Source organism: Dryobates pubescens, chromosome 33, assembly GCF_014839835.1.
Source record: "Dryobates pubescens isolate bDryPub1 chromosome 33, bDryPub1.pri, whole genome shotgun sequence".
Taxonomy (NCBI): Eukaryota; Metazoa; Chordata; class Aves; order Piciformes; family Picidae; genus Dryobates; species Dryobates pubescens.
Genome location: NC_071644.1, coordinates 9,814,383 through 9,834,737, shown reverse-complemented (window position 1 = coordinate 9,834,737; position 20,355 = coordinate 9,814,383). Strand labels below are relative to the sequence as shown.

Here is a 20,355-nt window from a genome sequence, read left to right as displayed (position 1 = left end):
TCAACAGCTAAAACCGATGACAATATACTAGTTATATTTCAAGACCTCCCATTTGGTCTTGACTACCAAACGTCTGTCTACATCAATCCACACATCTCATGCTGCGCAGTACAACATAGCATGCTTGGAGATCGACTCACTGAATGCAGGGCTTCAGCAGCACCAGGGCTGCAGTGCACCAGATCAGCTGGGACCGGGCTCCTTGCACACACACCCTACCTGATCTAATTTATGTCCCTTACCTTGGTGTCTTTGATAGAGTAATCAACTTTACCCTGTGCAAGGACTAGTTCAGAGGCCCCTGCATCAGATATGCTCCTTGCAGACGGAAAACCAGTTGGGATCTCTTGGCGCAAAAAGAAATCCTTCCCTGGCAGGGATAAGAGACACTACACGCTCAGAGTGCTTTGCAGTTTTCAGATGCAAGCTCACTTCAGATGTTTATCAAATCCAGCATACAAGATAGGGTGTAACAACTCAAGATGAGCCCTGTGTCACTATTCATACAGCTTCCGGTTGTTTTGAAGAACAGCCACTGCAGACAACTCTACCTGCTAAATAATGTGTGAACACATCTTCTCATTCTTGGGCTATTCAGCTTCACCAAAGACAACATCTATATAGTGAGATGATCATGGTCGAAGAAAGCACGCTGAAAGAGAAATAGCATAGTAAATAAAGGCAACAGAATGCAATGTGCATGTGAAGAGTGAAAACGAATTTCAGCGGCGCTGCAGACCCTAACACTGCACATGGCTTGATTCCTGGAACATCCCCCAATATATCATTATGCACAATACCACACTTGTGAGAAACACCGTGCCTAAAGGGCATAAAATCACAGCGAAAGCAAGCCTTCCGGCTCTGTAAGGAAGGCGATGGGATGCAACAGGGCAGTTAGACTGGGATTTGAGTCAGCTCGTTTCTGCAGATCCACCCAACATTTGGCAGTGGATCATTTCTCAACACTGCCCTAAAAGCATCCAATCTAATGGATTACGTGAGCTCTGCATATTTCACCAGACTAGAGCTTGGCTTCCTGAAGGCCGATTCACGTGACCGAGAGCAAGAATGAACTCGGCCTGGGGGAACCATACAGCAATGCCCCTGCAGCAGCAGGATGGACATAACGTTTCTGCGAGACATTCAAATATTACAGAACAGATGGTAAAAACCAAATGTGGCTGTGGCCATTTCTGAGGAACACAAGTGTGAACAACCAGCTATTTTTAATTTATCGAGTTCCACCCTAGTCTAAGCTGCCATAGAATCTGTGCCAATCTTTGTGTCCTTTTTTGATCTCTTCCCTCACTCAGTTTATGCTTATGTACTGAAAAAGTCTCAGCACATGATTACCCCAACCAGGCAACATGTCTTTGAAATGGCTTTTTAATCTAGACTCTCCACTCCCTGACAGACTGACTTTTGTAGTATGTCTGTATTTGCTGTCTAGACACTTGAATATGCTAACCTCTAATTTAGCCCTCCTTTACTGACCCATGAGTTTCCTCCCTTCTGTGGGTCTTCTGGCTAAACTGGAAATGCAACAGACTCATTCTGCCCTTGGTGTAACTACATTCATACTCATCTGGCCAAAGTAAGCACATGTTCCTTGTTCACAGCAATGATGAATCCTCACACTGAAATAGTTTTGTAATGCTCTCCTAACCGTTCCCTTATTTACCATCTATGAAATAACACAGTACATTCCTTTCCTTGGAAGGGTTTGGGACACATCTGCAGAAACAGGACATGAGTTGACTCTTGCAAGCAGAACTAGATCACTGTGTATCCAGACACAGGCAGAAAACAATGGAAAAGTCTGAATGGAATACAAAAGAGTAAGCAAAATACAGATATATCCTAATAGCAGTCATACTGCCTCAGATTCCAAGGTTTGCCTAACCCAATTCTACCAGCCTCACACAAGGCACTTCCCCTACAGCCTCTGTCCCTAGTTTTTGAAGCCATGTAAAACTTCTGGCATTTGCAGCATTCAGAGATGTAATCAGGGTACACAGATGTGAGCTCACAGAAGCCATGCTATACTTCCATTTCAGATAGTGTGTTTGCCTCACAAACCACTTCCATACGCCTGAAGCGTAAGAGATTGGCTGTGTCGGTCTCTACTGAGAGGTTAAAACGCAATTTAGTGCTATCCAATTGCTTTAAAGTCTAATTTAGAGTGAATTTGCACAAAGCTTTGAGTAATGGCCCCTGCACAAAGCTGAATTTCAGCACTGGGTCTGCACAGCAGTATGCTGTTCTCCTTGCAAAGCGAGAGTCTGCATTGCTAATCTATGGATATGTCTCACACTCAACTCGCTGTCTCTGCCCCTTCCTTGCCTTGCACATCCACACATCTTTCTTTATCCCATAGTAAGTACCACAATATACAGGATAACGTCTCCTGTACCGTAAGAATAGAAGAAGTATAAACTGCTTGTGATTTGGGCAATATGATTTCTCCACACACATAGCAGTACGTGAGTTTATCACTGCTGCACCACAGCCTCAGACTTGTTATCACTTCAGTGACACTACAATTCCCATGCATCCCATATGTATTGGGTTTTTTTTCCTCAAAGGAACAGAGGCTCAGGCCGATTTCCTTCACTTCAGGGTGCTAAATGCTGAAACTTGGATAACTAAGAATTTTATAGTCTTTGTACTTTGTTTACATTATAATAATGCATGTATCAGTAGAGTAAAAGAGTACCATGAAGACTCATTAACCTGTGTACTCATATGTAGATCCACTCTGCCAGACTATCATGAAACAGAATGGAAGATAAGGACCTGAAAGACATAGGAAATCAAGCTACCTAATGATTGCACACTGTTTAACTTCAACTGAGCAAATCTTGCTTCTGCTTGAGCTAAAGGCTGTGATTTTTAAGACACAAGAGGGACGTGACAACTTACTGATTTTGGAAGTCAGTATCCACTCTGAGAGCAACGTGCTGAATTTTATTCTAATGAATAACAATAGAATTTGAGACTTCTCACAATGGAAAGATTTATTCGTAGACCACTTTCTGCATTACTGTTTCCTAAGTTTTCTTTCCCCAAGCAATGCCTTACTGAAGGGTTCACAAAGGCTACCTAAACAGCTGAAGTAAAAGACAGTCACAGCTTTGCAATAGCAGTTCTTGAAGGGCTGCAGTGTCTACACCACCCTCATTCCCACAACTAGTCATGCAAAAACTAGCACCACCACAACCAACTTCACATTTCATTTACTCTTCAGAAAAGCTTTTCCTCTCTGATGACTTACAACAATTACCGTCTCCAGTCATTAACAAGGCAGAAGAGTGTCTAAGCTATTCATTCCCTTTCAGGTAACCAGACCAGAAGTGCACTTAGCAGAAAACATGTAAAAAAACCTCCCAAGCTTCCTGCTTGAGAGCAGCTGCCATAAATAATTAGGATTAATAAATAACACAGCAGCAGCAGCAGCTACTGTAAAGCAAAGTTATAGTTTATAGAAGTTGACTCACAAAATAGAAAATAAAATTCATTACTATCTACAGAATGTCCGTACAAGAGCTCCAGCTGATGTTGAATATTCAAAATGTATCTATTGCTTCCCTTGCTAGTTAGATGTTTTACTTTCATCACCTAGCTTCCTAAAGATATGCTGTTTTTCACTTCTTTAGCTGCTGCTTACATTTATGCCCAGAAATAGAAATAAGAAATTTTAAGTGTTGAAAATGGGAAATATCAAGGGAACTGAGATCATTCAAAAGGCTTAAGTGGCAAAGCAAGCCAGAAATTAAACTCCGATCAGTATCAGAGGGATTCCTTCTGCAAATAGAACTCTTGAATAGAAGGGAATAGCATAAGTGATTTTTTTTTTTCCCCCCCAGAACTCAGGCACTTGCTAAATACAGAAAAGTCTGATGTCCATCTCTAAAACAGAATACAAAATAAGTCTAAAGCATCTTGTAATACTACCTGACCTGTTTTTTTCAGCAGACTTGTTATTAACTAGTATTAACCAACCAGAATGACCAAGATTACTTAGGGGTTAGTCTTTAGAGCAATTAGCAAAGAGTCGTTTGCACATGCCTACACAACTGCAAGGTAGTTTAAGAATCCCTAAGTAACTTCATATTGCAAAGAAGGGAGAGAGACAAGGCTATAACAGTTTCCTGCATACAAATATGCACTAAACACTTTTATTCAGTACAACAATCATAAGTTTAAGGCAGCAGGGTTTCAACAAACAAAGGGCATAGGGAAAGTCATTCAACAGTAAAAGATACAAATTCCATTACATGCACAGGAACCAAGTCCTAAATTATCTAACAGAGCAATACCCAGGCCTGCTGATGGAGGGGTAGAGAGGCCATAGGGAAACACCTGCAAAGAAAGTCAGAATGACTTTTTCCTGAAGCAAAGACTCTCTGTCACAAACAAGTTAAAAAGCAAAAGGTCTATTATTCCCCATGTTCCATTATAGACCTACTGCGAGAGTTTGTCTTTCTGAAGCCACGGTCAACACACTAGGTAAAAAAATGTTTGTCTCCTGAATCCATTCATAACAACATTTAGGGCTATTTGCACCATCAGCAAGCGTGTACATCAACAATTAAAAGAAGAAAAGAAAAGAAAAGAAAAACACCACAAAAACAAAACAAAAAAACCAAACCACTTTCTCAACACATTTATGCAACCAGAACAATTTAAACAACTCGTGTTGCATGCAGTTTATCCACAGAAACAGTTACTCACAGTCTTCAAGTCCAGAGCAACTCAAGCACAGCAAAGCGTTTGGGAGATGACCTTTAGTATGTACAGTTCAGCACGAGTTATAGTAACTCCATCAACAAGCACTTGCTCTGTCCAGCAAAACTAATAAAACCAAAACACACACCCGAATTCACTCTGGTTTTGCTGCAATATATAGCACCACCTGCAAATGTTCGCAAGTTTTTACACAGCAGCTTTCATCAAGAACCCTAACCTACTCTAAGCTCTGCCTTTTCCCATCGCAAATGCTGTCTAGACACAGAACACACTGCCGAGTCTGTGATAACGAACACGTAAGTACTCAAGATGCCAAATAAAGCATTACACATGAAGGTGAATTTATTTCAACACAAAGTTCAAGAAAAAGGAAATTCGCAACAGCAACTCCTACAACGGTGAAAGCTTTGGCTGTTTTTTTTCCTTCTGAAGGTACCTAAAGACAAGCGCTCCCTGTGCCTACAAAAACACTGCGACACCAAGCGCGGGGGCAAGCCAGCTCCCGCCCCGCAGCAGAAGAGCTGCGACAAGAGGAATTAGAGCACGGCGGCTTCGGCTGCACGCCCTTCACCATTCGAAGGAGAGGGGCTGCGTACGAGCACCGCGCCCCAGGGACCGCCCGCTGCGGAGAGCCTGCTCAGGGAGGGAGAGTGAGTGCTCCCTGGTGGCGGCTGGACGTCGAGAGAAGCGTCCCAGGGGAACTGCTCCCGGGCCGGGAGAAGGGGCATCCCGCCGTCCGCACGACGCAACAACTGCAGGTGGGCCCTGCGTGGAAGCTGAGCGGGATAACCGGCCGCGGCAGTGTCGGCCGCTGGACGCTGACATGCCGTGAGGCAGTAAAACGAGTATCCGCCGCCAGTCCTCAGCAAACAGGGACCTGGTAACAGGGACCAGGTAACAACAGGTAACAAACAGCGAGCAGTTCTCCTAAAATATTAGCGCACAGCTCAGGCAAAGCCGAGCAGATGCCGCGCGCGCGGAAGGACGCCGAACACTCGCGAAACAGCCATCTGCTCAGTGCAGCCAGCAGGGTTTTACTGGCGCTACCTCCCCGCTGCGCGAAGGGACGGAACGCGAGTGCTCGTGGTGCGGTACCGCGCCACCTCCGCGCTGGCCGCGCTCCCCAGCCGTTCCTCGCTCGCGCAGCCAGGCCACGTCAAAGCCGGCAGCGCCTCGGCCATCCCTGCCAGGAGCTCGCTCGACGAAGGCTCCGGCCCCTCTCGTTCAGCTCGGACACAGCTGGCCCCGCAGGCCCGCGCGGAGATGGGGGAGGCGGCACAGCAGGGACGGCGCCACGCCGGGAGCACTGCCTGGAGGACACGTCGGCGGCCGTTCCCGCATATGGGCTCACAGGCACGCACAGCACTGCCCAGGCCCAATGCAGTCCCCGCTCCCTACCCGTACCTAGCGAGGCCCGCACCCTCCTGACAACACCCGACTAGAAACCACCGAAACACCTTCCCAGCCCACGTACGGCCATTGCCCCTTTAAGGCGTTTCCCTACGAGAGCGCAACGCACGGAGGGCCGCGCTGGGGCGGGGCTCCCTGCCAGCTCCGCCCCCCGGTATAAGAGGGGCCGCCCGCGAGTGGCGCGCCAGTCATCGGCGCTGTCGCGGCCCGGCGCATGCGTGTGGCGCCGTCGGGGACATGCGGGGCTGCGCGACGCTGTCGGGGTAAGTGATGGGCCCCCACGGCGGCGCCTCCTGCCGCCTCGCTTGTTGTCATGGCGGTGTGGCATCTCCCGCTGCTGTGGCTGCTGCCAGCCGCCGTGTATCTGACATAATCGACACGGCTCGGCCGTGGCCCGAGGCAGCCACGTACCTGCCGCGCCGGGCCCCCCCACCGCCGAGAGGAATCGGGGCCGGAGCCAGCGGAGGGGGCAGCCGCAGGCGGCACCTGCAGGTCGTCCGTGCTGCGGCGCCGGGCCGGCCGGGCCCCTGGCGCGATGCCGTAGTGCCGGCGCGGCCCACGCCAGCGGGCGCGGGGGGTGGTGGAGCGCCGTGGCCCGGGAGGCGCGCCGGGGAGGAGCGGGAACGCGTTTTCTGCCTTTACGCTGGCAGCGCTGGCACCGGGGCCCCAGACCTGCCGCTTACCTGCAGGGTCTGGTGGGGGCGGCGTCTCGCGCAGGGGCAACGTGTGCTCTGCTCGCTGCGGAGGGAGCGCGGTTTCACGAGTATGGGAAGCGCTGAGGCGGCAGAAGTGCCTCTAGCTGGGACCCGCTCGGGGTCAGCCGGTGCCCGTAGCCACATTGTTGCAAATCAGCCTGCCGTGCCATGCGTTTTCTTCCTGACCCCAAAAATATCGGTGTTCCCTCGCACTCGCCTCCGAGCTGCTTCTCCTGCTCCTCCGGCTCCTGTGAGTAAACAGAGACCGCATTGCGGGATCGTGCTCTGTGCTTCACACTCTAATTTAGGCTGTCTTAACTTAGAATAAACATTTCTTCATGACTTAATACCCCGGCACATATGCTCGATTTTCTAAAATAGCCAGGCTGTGGTGTTTGAATCTGGAGACACCACTGACCCTTCCAGTATGTGCAGTGTCTCTCGGAGGCAGTGTGTTACTTATGCAAAGCGAGCAGTCCAGAGTGACTCTGAAACTGCAGTGGTCTCGTGTCAGTAGTGCAGGGACTAAGGACCCTATGCAGTGTTGCTGAAGCATGTTATGCTTGATGTAAAGAACAGTAGTACTTAATTATATATTGATAAACTGGACGGGAAAGGTCCGGGGAGCAAGGTCTCTTTGGTCAGTCTGGAGATACCTGAATCTTTGTCCTACTGGAATGACGAGTGAACTATGTCTCTGCATCACAAATGCACTTATGAATTGCATTTACAAGCTAGTAAAACTTTCAAAGAGGAAACCAAACTGCTCAATTCACCCGTGTCACTTTATGCACAAACCAAGTTTTTTTTCCTTAGCAATTTGTCTATGTGGGACAATTTTTTTTGCTAGAAGCCTATCTCTGGAGGTGTATGTTCTTGGTAAAGCCCTTTGCCATCCTTTGCTGTACAGGGCTTGTTTCAGAGGAAAACAGTTCCACTTCTCTGTAGTGGAAAAGAGAATTACAACTTATCACAGCATGTCTAATGCTATGGTCATGACTCTGAGTCAGCTATAAAGGAATTTTTGTTTCCTGAATGTAAACTGGCTGTATTCACATTGAAATTTTCAGGAGGGTCAAGTACCATACCTTAAGCATGCATCTGAAATCTGACAAGCTGAGGCAAGGGAATTGTCTGGCTATTTAATTACTGGTTTTCTACCAGTAATTTACAAGTTCCTCCCAGTTGCTGTGTAGGACCAGAAAATAGTAGCCCAAATTTTAGCTGAACTTAAACTCCTCGATGAACTGCATTTCTTTGAGTATATTCCAAAATAACTTACAATGCATTGTTTGTCTGATGTTCAGTTGATTTCTGTCATTAAATTCATGCCCATCATCCTCTGTGTTAGAACCTGTAGAATTAATTTTATCTGCAACCTGCTATGATTTAAGTACCATTTCTATTGTCTTTTTTTCTGCCACAGAATGGGCCATTTCTGGTTGGCAGCATGTGCCAACCAGAAACTAAGAATATGCTTCTCAAAACTAAGAATATGCTTCCTTTATAGAATGACTATAAAGAATATAATTCCTACAATTGGAAGAATCTTTTGACACCTGTATCTGAGCATGATCTGGCTTGTGACTATGAGGAATACGAACTACATGGTGGAGGTTTTGTGAATAGTAAATAAGAGCAACTAGATTTAGACTATCCGCCTTGTGAAGCTGTTTCTTCTCAGTAACAGCTACTGAGAGTTCATCTAGTTAAGGACAAAAGCACTCAGGGAATGGTAATACCACTAGAGAACCGGGGGTTTTATTTTTTAAGTATATGATGTTCCAGAAAGTATACTAACAGCTCTTAGGCTTTTAAAAGTCCAATTAGAAGTCTGAAATACTTAAATATTAAAAGGCTGGCTTTAGCTCAGATACTTTCATTAAATAGAAAGTCAGAGGAAACTACATCACATTGTCAAATAAGGAACAGCTAGCTGGAGCAGATGACGTGTAGTGCAAAAATGTGCCCCTCCTCCTGTGAATTGCTTCTGAGATTTGTTACAGATATATGGTGGCAAGGTGAACAAAAATAGGTTGTGGATTTAAGGTAGCCACATTTCTTCCCCTCTCAAAAGTGGTAAGTGGATCTTCTCCCCCATTTCTTACAAGAGGTGTAAGGTGCTTGTCAAGAGTATTGCCTTTTTATAAAGTCTGTCCAGAATTCGTGTAAGCATTCAAAATTCTGTAGAGCAAATTACTCCCCATTAAATAAAACATTCTAGAGCGTGCTTTGGTCTACTGTGCATACCAGAAAGGTTTGCTTTTATTATGACTCTGACTTGCCTCAGATACTTGGTTGCATTGGGGCTGGGAGAACAGAGCAACAAAATTGTGTGCGCCCAGTGATAGATGTTGAGCTGAAGTATATGCGAAGGCTTCGCAGCAGAGGATTGCTGTTGCTATGTGTAACACCAATATTTAGTGATACGTATCAGCATGAAAACTGTATTTGGGATGCTTTAAGTAGCTCCACCTCACAAAACATTTCAGATGTATCCCCATATACATTCCTCACTGTGGAGATACCCTACTGTTTAGGGATACATTGGACCACCTTCGGCTTACACATACCCATCCTATTATTCGTCACACATCAGTTTAAGTCTGAAGGTATATTTGACCTTGTAATGAAGGATTAAAATCTCATCTCCGATATTTAGAAAGATTCATTTGTAAATATGAACAGCATAAATGATTTTAAAGTATCTTTTGCACTGTTGCTTTGCCTTACAACAGATGGTGTTGACACTGACAAACCTTTGAATTATCTTATATCTGCCCTGTACTAGTTACTGGCTATAGTTTTATTTTGAACTCAATTTCTTTTGAATAACAGAAACTGTAACTGCTTCAGAAGTGCTCCAAATGCTTCACTCTTTCTACATGATGTAATCTGTGCATAACTAGGGCCAGCCAAGCGAACTAACCAGAAACCCTATTCTGTGCAAATGAGTGGCAAACAAGTGTGAGATCCAGAACGCTTCACTACTGCATAGTGTCCATTTTCTTTCACAAATGTAGCTTGATTTTATTTAAGTTAGATCCTTAAGTCTTTAAGGAGGCAGAATTGTTATAGTGGTGTTTATATCCTCATGACTGACTTGTTTTAAAGCCAGTTCCTAGAAAATAGTAGCCTCGTGAAATATGTGCAGATCAGCTTCAGTAAGAGCACACTATGAAATACAGTTTGAACTCAATTACATCTCCTCATGGCTCCCTCTTAATATACTGATTCTTCAAACAAGGTTATGCATGTTTTAAAATACAAGTACCAACTATCTAGACGCCACTGAAAAAGCAACTAGGTGCTTTGGTGAAAGAGCACGTCTTACCTCTTTAACTCCTAGCTTAAGGCGTGGAGAACAGTTTCATAACTGTCCATTCACAACTCCCCACTGAAACATTGAGGCAAGTCACCTTCTGTGAATTCACAAAGAGGTCATTGTTAGAAGCTAGCAATTTTTATGGCTGCAGAACTTGTCCGTTCTTTATTTTTAAAAAAATAAAGAGTTGATTGAAACAAGTGGAGATTACCTTTCCCTGGAGTATGTAAATATTTAAGTCCATTTCAGAAGTTGAGCGTAGCATTCCAGAGGGATTTCAGAGAGGCGATTGCACAACTATCAGTCCTGAGAGCTGTGATTTAGACAGTATTCAGAGAGCTGACACAGTAATTACTTACAGTGGTTTTGGCATGGTATCTAATGGAGATTGGTCTTCTTACCAAGCCCTGCAAGGGTTGTATGTTATCATAGCAAGCACATTAGATGTGCTCTCAAACTACAGCAATGCCACCCCACTATGTCTCATGTTTTATATCATAATCAATGTCTCGTTCATGGTCTTGTTCAATCTTGTCTGTGTGCTGAGGTGGAATACTATCATTTGCTGTGACTAATCAGGGATTTTTAAACTTGTGATTTGCATTTCACTTCAAAAAATGCTGAAATAAAAGCAGAAAACTCCTTCATAGACATTAGCCTTAAGATCACTAATTCACTCTCCATTTCTTTTGCAGATTCTTTGTTAATAGGATAGTATCCGTGAGCCACACAGGAAAGAAACCACTGCTCAATACAGTGTGAGCTCATGTGATGGGTGTTTTCTTTGCAAACTGTGTTACCATAATGGGAAGTAATTTTAGAATTGGTGCTATGCTGGCACTGCACTGCTGAAATCTTTTTGACAGATGTATTTCTCCAGTCTTGTGCTCCCCTACAGACAATGGTTTTGCTTCCACTTACAGAATTGGAAGGGAGAACTGCTGTTGCAGAGCTACTAGAGATTATGAACTCCTTTGCTAATCAGAACAATGTTATTGCTTCCTGGGCCTCTATCCTTAATTTTACTATGAAAATCTGCAATTCCCATTGCTGCAAAGGGCCAGCTTGACTACATAATACAAAAATTTCTGGGGTTAAGCTACCTTTAAAGGAGATTGTCTGAAAAGGGAAAACAGTGCTTATTAAAATTCAGAGAGCGAGACTCTAATCCTTGGCTGTGGCAGCCAGAAAATTGTTTGGCCCTTGTTAGCTTCTGTTAAACCTAGCAGCCTCCTTGTCTAGAGTTCTTAAATGCCTGGCTAAAATACACTCTGTATCTAATGGTGAATAAAAACATCCCACTCGTGCTGACACAAAGGTAATCACTGGTAGTCAAGACCAAGAAAGCCATCATACTTTTAAACAAGAGAATGCGATTAGGTCTTGCACGTCATAAGCCTATATGCGGGCAGAATCTGGTTTGTGTACACTGCTTGGATGATCAGTAGCAGACCCCATTCAAATTTGAAAAAGCGTAGCAGAGTTCTTTCTCAAACAGTTGTTTGTAAAAGGCAAATAGTGGTGTTAGTTTTCACATTAATCCCAGGGCACCTGGTTTACTGTTCTGCTTAGGGGTCTGTCCATTCTCTCAAAGGAAAATACAGATTACACACCTGCATGGAACACCTGCTTTTGAACAGATGAAGCATAAATTGTTAATTGTTTCTGTACCCCATTTTATCACAGTACCACATTGCAAAGGAGTTCTCTTGACATGCATACTGCACTGTTATAGGTGGCCCTGAATTGTTGGTTGACTTCTTTAGGTGGAAGTTCATGTAATGAAATTGATCGTGTATTTTGACTTTCAAGAAAGACACGGCGGGGGGTGGGGGGGGGTTGGTGCTCTGTGTGTGTTTTGGGTTTGAACAGCCATGTAACACCACACCATACTTGCCAAATTTAGAATATTTGTGCAGATGAAGCACAGACCCAGAGAACATGTTTGTATATAGTCTTGGACTTCATTTCTCCTGCCCTCAGAAAGCTGACTACTTTTACACTGTGTCCCCTCAATAACCCATTCTGAGTTTCCTCAAAGCAGCCCTGTGAGTCAACTAACTTGTTCCTTAAACTATGATTACTTGCTCAATATAAAGCAATTGCCAACTTTTTTTTTTGTTGTTGTTATAAATGTGCCAGGCAAAGCATTGTTCACACATTCAAATAAAATGCGAGTACAGCAAGACAGTTTAAGATGAGATTATTTCAAATCACTAGATTTATCGCTCGTTTAAAATAGCTAGAAGACTTGAGACTAGTTCAAAGTATCTTAATGCTTAAGTTAGTAATAGCGACTCCTTTACATAAAAAGGTTTTGAACTCTGATTTAAGTAGTCAGTAATTCCTATTTATTGGAGCAAATGCCATTTGTTAGTCTTAAGATGTTGTGTTGGCTACATTGAAAACCGTAAACTCGTTAACAAAAAGATCCAGTGAAAGAGGTGGCTGATAGGAAGGCAGTGGTTGCTCTGAACACTGGCAGATGCTGTACAGCTGAAGCTGATGAAGCACAGCTGCCATAGGTCGATAGCTTTACTGATACTTTTCTATACAGTTTAATTCTGTAAGAAAACTTACCTATTTTATACTTCAGTTTTGCAAGTCAGACACTGACAAATTTGGTAAGACCTTTTACAGAGTTATATAATAACTAGAAATACAGAAATTGAGTGATGAACACATCAGGTTTGCATTGCTGACATTTATGTCCTCCTCTTTTTTGAAGGGAATGAAAGCTGCAGGAAATCTGTCAAGAGCTGAATTTCTAGGGTCGTGAGATACCACCCGAGAGCAGTGCACAATGACAACTGCAGGAGTTGCTGCTCAGGAGATGAGAGTCCAATTAAAAAATGGGTTTCTTCACACTAGTCAAGGCATGGGGAGTCTGAAAACCTGCTGGGGTAGCCACAGTGGATTTGAAAAGTGAGTAAGGCTAAAGCTTGATCTATTGCATCTTCAAGTATATGAGAGAAGTGTTAAGAATACTTCTACCAGTACTGGCCTATGGTCTATTTTACAGCAAAGGTGTTTTGTTGTTTGTTTTTTTCATTAGTACTTTCTTTAATGTGGACCCTATAGCTGTGGCATATAACTTGAATCCATCAACAGAGCAACATTTATCATCCACTGGTAAGTATAAAGCCTTAACGTGTATTTAGGTAATGTCATGGATTTGGTCTTGGGCAGAAAAAAAGAAATCCACAGGGGACTGAACGTGCTCTCCTGGCTAGAGGGCTACCCTCTGGTGGCTGGATGCAAATGTTTCAATAAAATACTACTACTCAAGCCCCCCAAAACCAACCAACCATTTTAAAATAACACAATCAAGCTAAAGCAAACAAAAAACCTTCTTGTACTTAGAGGCCTGAGCTGCCATTATACTTCTGACAGAGAAGCCAGTTAGTAAACCAGCACTTGTTCAAATTGCTGGGATCTTTCCAGCTGTAGCTGCTTTCTGTTGCTTATATGTAGGGTCTCACAACCTCATTTAACTAGAGTGTGGCCTAAAGCAGTAAGATGACAGCCTTCTGCTCTCTTAACTAAAGATATAAATCCTCAACCAGAAAACATAGTATCTATGTTTTGTTACTGGAGTGATTAAGCAGACATTACTTACTGCTGCATTAGAAGGAATTAAATGGTTAAATATGCAATGGCAAAGTCATGGACTAGACTGTTACTTAGAAAAGCATTTCCAACACTTTCTCACTTTTGTAGGGCACTCTTCCAACCATGCTTCCACAAATGACCACAGCTTTGCTGAAAACTGCATCCAAGTCCCACCTCAGAAACCCAGTCCACCTCCTGTAAGTTCCAAAAACGAGCAGCCAAGCTCAAGACCTGAAGACCACCTCATTCCCAGCTTTAGTAAACTGTCGTTAACCATGGGCTGTGTTTCTGAAGCAGCACATCCTCACATGCCACTGAAAAATGGGCCAATTCAATTTCTATCTGCATCTTCCAGTGACCGTAGCTCCAGGCCACTACCCCCTCTGCCTATTTCTGAAACCCTTACTCCAGATGAGGATGACAAAGAGGTGGAATTCCTGACTAGCTCAGATACTGACTTTTTGTTAGAAGATTATGAACTTCCTCCTTTTAAATCCAGTGCTCCAAGTCGGCGGAGCTTTAGGGGCTGTGGACAGGTCAATTATGCATACTTTGATACACCAACAGGACCAAAACCAGAAGGTGCCAACCCTACACAAAGCCTCAGTGGATACGTATCCGGTATTTATCCTCCTCCACAGCAGCTGCATCGACGTTTACGAAGGTCCCATTCTGGGCCAGCTGGATCTCTTAATAAACCAGTAGTAAGACTGTCTGGACACTTAAACAGGTCTTCTCCAAACTCTGATGAAGATAAACCAGAGATTCCACCAAGGGTTCCCATACCTCCAAGGGCTCTCAAACCAGATTACAGAAGATGGTCAGCAGAAGTTGCTTCTAGTGCATACAGTGATGAAGACAGGCCTCCAAAAGTGCCCCCAAGGGAACCTTTGTCATGCAGCAATTCCCGTACACCAAGTCCCAAAAGCCTGCCATCATACCTCAATGGGGTTATGCCCCCCACCCAGAGTTTTGCACCTGATCCTAAGTATGTCAGCAGCAAAGCTCTACAAAGACAAAACAGTGAAGGATCTTCCAACAGGGTCCCTTGCATTCTTCCAATTATTGAAAATGGTAAGAAGGCCAGTTCAACACACTACTATCTGCTGCCTGAAAGGCCTCCTTATTTGGACAAATATGAGAAATACTTCAGAGAAGCAGAAGAGAGTAGCTCTAACACAGAGATTCAGTCCTGGCCTAGAGACTGCACAGCCACTTCAGCCCCAACAAAACTGGACTCAAAACCTAGAATGGACATAGCTGGTCACCTGAAACGAAAGCACCTGTCTTACGTGGTTTCTCCATAGTCTCTGGGAGCATGGTCTCAGCTCATTTATCATGTTACAATACTCTGGAGGTTCTCAGATAACAAAGTAGGATCCGTTTGTCCTCCACGAAATGGAAAAAGGATGAAGTCCTTATGCTGCATATCTCTGATTTGTTTCTTAAGACTGTTCTCTGTCTTGCTATATACAGCTGGAACCCTGCAAAGGTTGCATAGAAACATGGAGGGATAGTAGTCACAGTTGGCCAGTTACATGCTACCTAGAGGAACGTATTTGGTAGTCACGTTATCATCAACAACAAAATCAATCTGTGTTTGCTTAAGAGTTACTTAGAAAGCTGACAGCAGATAATGCAGTACAGTTTTTGTATCAGGTATTTCCAAAAGTGTTTTCACACAGTAACTGCTGAGAACAGACTATCATCTTTGACTGGCGTATGCCGACCTGGTTAGAAGGTAACTGCAAGATCTGATAGCCACTTCAAGACTTGGCAAGCGTATTGGAAGCGTGTTTCAAAAGATGAATCTACTTTAAAACTTAATTTGACACTAATAGGTTTTGTGGATTCTTTCAGTTGCTAGACACACTTCTGTTGCTTGGCTCAGTTTGGCAGTTTTTCCTAGGAGATATTTGGACCAGCTACTGCCAAACCTCTGCTGCTTCTTTTTTTCCTGATGGATCCGAGTTAAGCGTGACAGTTTCCTAAAAGTGGCAGAGGATACGAGCAACTTCATGTTGCTGTTTAGGTAGGTAGCAACAGCTACATGCTCATCTAGAGTCTGAAATTCTGACTGTATTAACTACAGGAACATAGCACAAGCTGGTCTTGTGTTTTGGTTTCTGATCAGTATTTTATGGGAGGAAGAGGGTATGAGAAGAAAACCCACATGATTCCATTTATGAACAGTGTCAGTCCCATCTCTTACTGCTTCAGATGCTGCTTCTTGCTGTTTTCTCATTGTGCCTCAGCAATCCACTGAAGTTCACTGAGGTGTCACATTTGTGCATTAGCAGTTTCTCATGCTCATTTTGATTACATTTATCTTCTTACAGATAAGCACAAGAGAAAGGGTGCTCATTAATGGTGGTACAGAAGATTAAGGTGTTCCTCCTAACAGAAATAATCGAGCTGTTTACAGTTTAAACTGCTGAATGAGATGTTGGAGCTATTTTAAAGCTTACTTTGTTTGTTTTAGTACAAACTAAATGAAGGTGAAATACATGCTATAGAAATGCACTGATATTTCTGCATTATGTACAGTATTGAATAAAAGAAGAATTCACTTTGTATTTTGAATATTGTCGTGAGTTTAATAAAGTTACAAAATATTTATGATACATTGGGGTTTTTGCTTTATTGAATAGCGTATAAAATCGTGCATTTGGGTTCTGTGTTTACTGGAAAGTTCAAAGTGAATAATGTTAAATGTGCAACAAATGCGGAATTTGGCCTGCATTTAATGAAAATTCAGGTTTCTGCAGAAATGTTTGATAACTGGCATTGCACACCATTAATTTTTATTCCTCCTCACTACCTAGTCGCATGGTGTGTATAGTTTTCTGCTGGCAATAAAACATTCTGTAAGATTAAGTTATTTGGCCTATCATTGTTAAAAATCTTTCTATTTCCAGAGTCACCATTGTACAAAAAAGAGAGGGCAGCAGCGTTCCCGTCTTCAGTTTCTCCCCTATTAGAAGAATCAAATTGTACATGAAGTGTGGCTGAACTAGCATGATATGTTTTTGTTTTCATAAGAGGAGAAAGATACGGCACATACTCTTCATATTTAACTGTAGTATGTGAGCCTTGGATGAAGTTACTGAAGATACGAAGCACCACACAACTTTGATCTTTTAGCCGTGTGTGCAGGTAAGTACTTGCCTTCATCTGGCAGTCTGAAGTCTTTACATTTTTTGTGAATGATCTTGCTTCAGAATAAAGCAGGTTACCATCCTTGGAATCATGCTCTGGAAAAAATATCAGGTGTAGTTTTCCTGTTGTGCCTAACTACTTGGCTTTTATTAGCTGGGGAGATTGATAAGTTTCATTTATGTAGGTGCTTAAAAACCTGCTGCTGTGCTGTAACTGCTAAGAGCCCGTGTGTACTGGTCTCCAAAACATAAACAAGTTATCTAATCCTGTGCAAGGCAGCTGGCTGTAATATTCACCTTACTGAAACCTCTGCTTTTCCTTTGCCCCTTAGAATTTTCTAAGGTGGAAATCTCAAGTTAGTATTTGCAACTTTACCCTTAAATCTGAGCAGCTTCAATCTTGGGACCCCAGAATAACATAGCTTCTCAGTTACCAATAAGGGCTGTAGCAAAAAGCTTGGCACTTCTGCAGATTTAGCTGCAGTTTGTTCTTTGTCAGTTGTGAGACTTTGCACAGACCCAGGTCTGCGCTAGAGCAGGCTATTCTGCCCTTACCTGGAAGCACTTGAATTTCCCAAGGTCTCAAATCTCAGTTCTACCTTTACAAGCATTTGCTTTCAGAATGTGAGCAAGGCCACTCTTGGATGTGAAAAGGAAGAAAGCTTCCCCATACAGATAGCCCATAGTAAGCACCTTCCCTGTCTTCAGTGGGGAAAAGCCACTGGCTAGTGCACACACTGCAAAATGAGCCCATCTCAGTGGGCATTCTCTGTTCCTGGATGTAGAAGGCTTTGCACTTGGATGAAGTAAAGCCAATCCCTCACACCTGCTGCCGCATCTTATCCACTGTTCTCCTTGCGAATGCACTGATGGGACAAGCTTCTGTCCTGTCTCACAGCATCCCATGCCAGCCTGGTGCTATTGCTTAGTATTTGCACAAGGCAAGCCAAAGAGACTTCCAAAGTGACTAAGAGCTGAAATCTTGGGTATAAAATGGAGGGATTACCAATTCCCCAGCCCTGTACCCTGGCACTTTTCACTTATTACGAGTTGAAGTTCCCTGGTTACCAGGATAAACCCTTTTCTGCTAATGTAGCAAAATGACATTTTTTTGTTTCCTCAGAGCAAGATCTACGTCTGAGTACAAACTATTTTCATATCTACAGCGCTGAAAAACTTTAAACCTTTATAAAACATGCTTTTGAAGGGCCTTACACAACCTTTCCTGAAATTCCAAAAAACACGTAATACTTTTATCCTAACTCCTCCCTGCCCCGGAGAAAAGTGATTGATAGATGACCACATGCGCCTTTCCTGCAATTACTGACACTGTCTACTACTCGAGTACCAAAAAATACAACTGTAGTTGTAGTGATGCCATCTTTCCTACTGTGTATGTTAGCTCAGAAACAGCAGTGTTAAGTCTCATTCCAGAAGTTAAACAGTGAAACTGAGTTTAGTGCAACTGTAACTGAATTAAACCAGACTGGACCTAAATAGAAAATAGTGACCAGAACTGCTTGGCTACATCCAAGGCATTCAGACAAGTTACAGAGATCGCATGCCTCACCAGTATAAGGAAAGTAATTTATAGGCTAATGTTACAGTAATAACTTGGCCACTTTCCCTTTAAACATCCAAAATAATATGGTTTCCCTGAGTACTTGTCCCCAGCTGGTCCACAACTCAATAGTTGTCTCTAGATGATGGTGAGGAGATCACTGAAAAAGGCAGGTGGAACCCTTACTTGTAAAATCCTATACACCAGATTCCTGTGTCGTGAAGGACAAAGTCTGCACAATCCAAAAACTGTATTCTGTTTTCCAAGTGAGTAATTAAAGCTGTAGAGCTGTGGGAGAAGCTCTGCAAGTTCTGGCCAGGAGATACTTCTCTACTCGTTCCCTGGCACATGATAAGACTTGTCAGGACACAACATGCTTTTGCAACAGCCTGATCACATTTAAATATTCAGATCTTGGGCTCACCTAGGCAAGGCCTGACAGCTTGCCTCTGAGGAGGAAGGCCCTTGCCAGATAGATTTGACTGGAATAATCACACTTCAAAGCAATCATGGCTTGCTACACTGTAGTCTGGAGAGTCCAGGAATTTGTGTTAAAGCAGGGAAGAAAGATGTGCATTTAGGTAAAGCTTCCTGATTCAAGAAGTGGGCTATGCATACTGCTCATACCCACCCAGAAGACTCTTTCTTGCCTCAGCAGTGCTGTTATGAGGACCCAGCCATGTTAGTGAAAGACCCATGGGTCACACACAGGAAGTAGCCATGGTGTGGCAGAGTTGTACTGTAAACTACAGAGGTCTGGATCCAGAGCAGCCCTACAGCAAACCCATGATCACTGAGCAGACCTCAATCATATGCCTGGCCACAAAGCTGGTAGGAAGAAGGGGTGGGATGACTTCAGGCTCAAAACTTTTGGTATCACAAGCAAATCCCACTCTCTTAAGTAAGCAGTGGGAGCAAGAAGCATCTGTCACATCTACGCTGTGCAACAGTCAGTGTTGCTTAGCGCTGCCTGATCCAGCATTGGCAAAAGGCCCCCTCTGCTTAGTGGGTTTCACTCAAATCAACTCAGATGAGCTGAGTCTGGCTGGTTACTAAAGGACAGGATCTTTGTCTCAATATACCTTTTCCAGAAAGGAAGAGGCTGTGTTAGTACCTGATGATGCAAAAATCTCATTACTTAACTATGCCACCACGTTAACTTCTCTTAGCTAACATCAGGAAATAACAAACAGCTGTAATCAGAGATCATTAAAATCCCCCTTGAGACCCTCAGTCTCTGTTGCATCATAAGAGAAATGGAAGCAGAAAAACCACCTGATTTGAAAGCATGCTGATTGACACCAGAATTAGATTCTGAAGTAATTTCAGATTACCAACCATTCTCATTGCCATTACTATGTTCCGTTTGCTCCCAGACTGCAGACACAATTGCTACTGCACTGAAACTGCAGAAGAGCTCTCACTGAAACTGGATTTCCTCCTGCTGCAGCCTTGGTTTTGTTTTAAGCAGTCTGAGTGAAGGGGTAGGCTTGACTTGATAAAGTAAAGCATCCATCCAGGCCAGGACAAAGGCACAAATTTTGCAAGGGCTAATGGTGTTCAAACAGCCTTGTCAGGAATTCAGGGTTAAGATGCTGACCAGATCACTCATGGTGGAATTCCCACCCTTCAAGCTTATGATTACAGACTGTGGCCCTTACAAACACTTTTTATGGCATTACAAACTATATGTTAAATACATATTCTCTAGATTATTGTCAAGAATGAAATTTGAGGTGGAGGTAAACAGATGCATTATTTTGTCTGCTTGTAGGGTCTCTGCAGTTAGGTAGCCTGTTGCCTTTTCTGTGTGTTGAGTTTATTTATTTATTTTTTTAAAGT

The 20,355-nt window shown here is 43.5% G+C and overlaps 1 protein-coding gene across 3 annotated transcripts; it reads left to right on the top strand.

Moving 5' to 3' along the window:
* The first annotated feature begins 6,361 nt into the window (after positions 1–6,361).
* ERRFI1 (ERBB receptor feedback inhibitor 1) lies at positions 6,362–15,768 on the top strand. 3 transcript variants are annotated; one of them, XM_054175799.1, is made up of 4 exons: positions 6,362–6,425; positions 12,911–13,107; positions 13,238–13,314; positions 13,903–15,768. In XM_054175799.1, exons 2-4 carry the CDS (start codon positions 12,986–12,988, stop codon positions 15,099–15,101), a joined length of 1,398 nt encoding a protein of 465 aa, XP_054031774.1. In that variant the 5' UTR covers positions 6,362–6,425; positions 12,911–12,985; the 3' UTR covers positions 15,102–15,768. The 3 variants fall into 3 exon arrangements, with proteins under 3 accessions (XP_054031774.1, XP_054031775.1, XP_009909582.2); XM_054175800.1 differs by lacking the exon at positions 12,911–13,107 and having other exon boundaries at positions 6,368–6,425; XM_009911280.2 differs by lacking the exon at positions 6,362–6,425 and having other exon boundaries at positions 12,810–13,107.
* Positions 15,769–20,355: the final 4,587 nt, after the last annotated feature.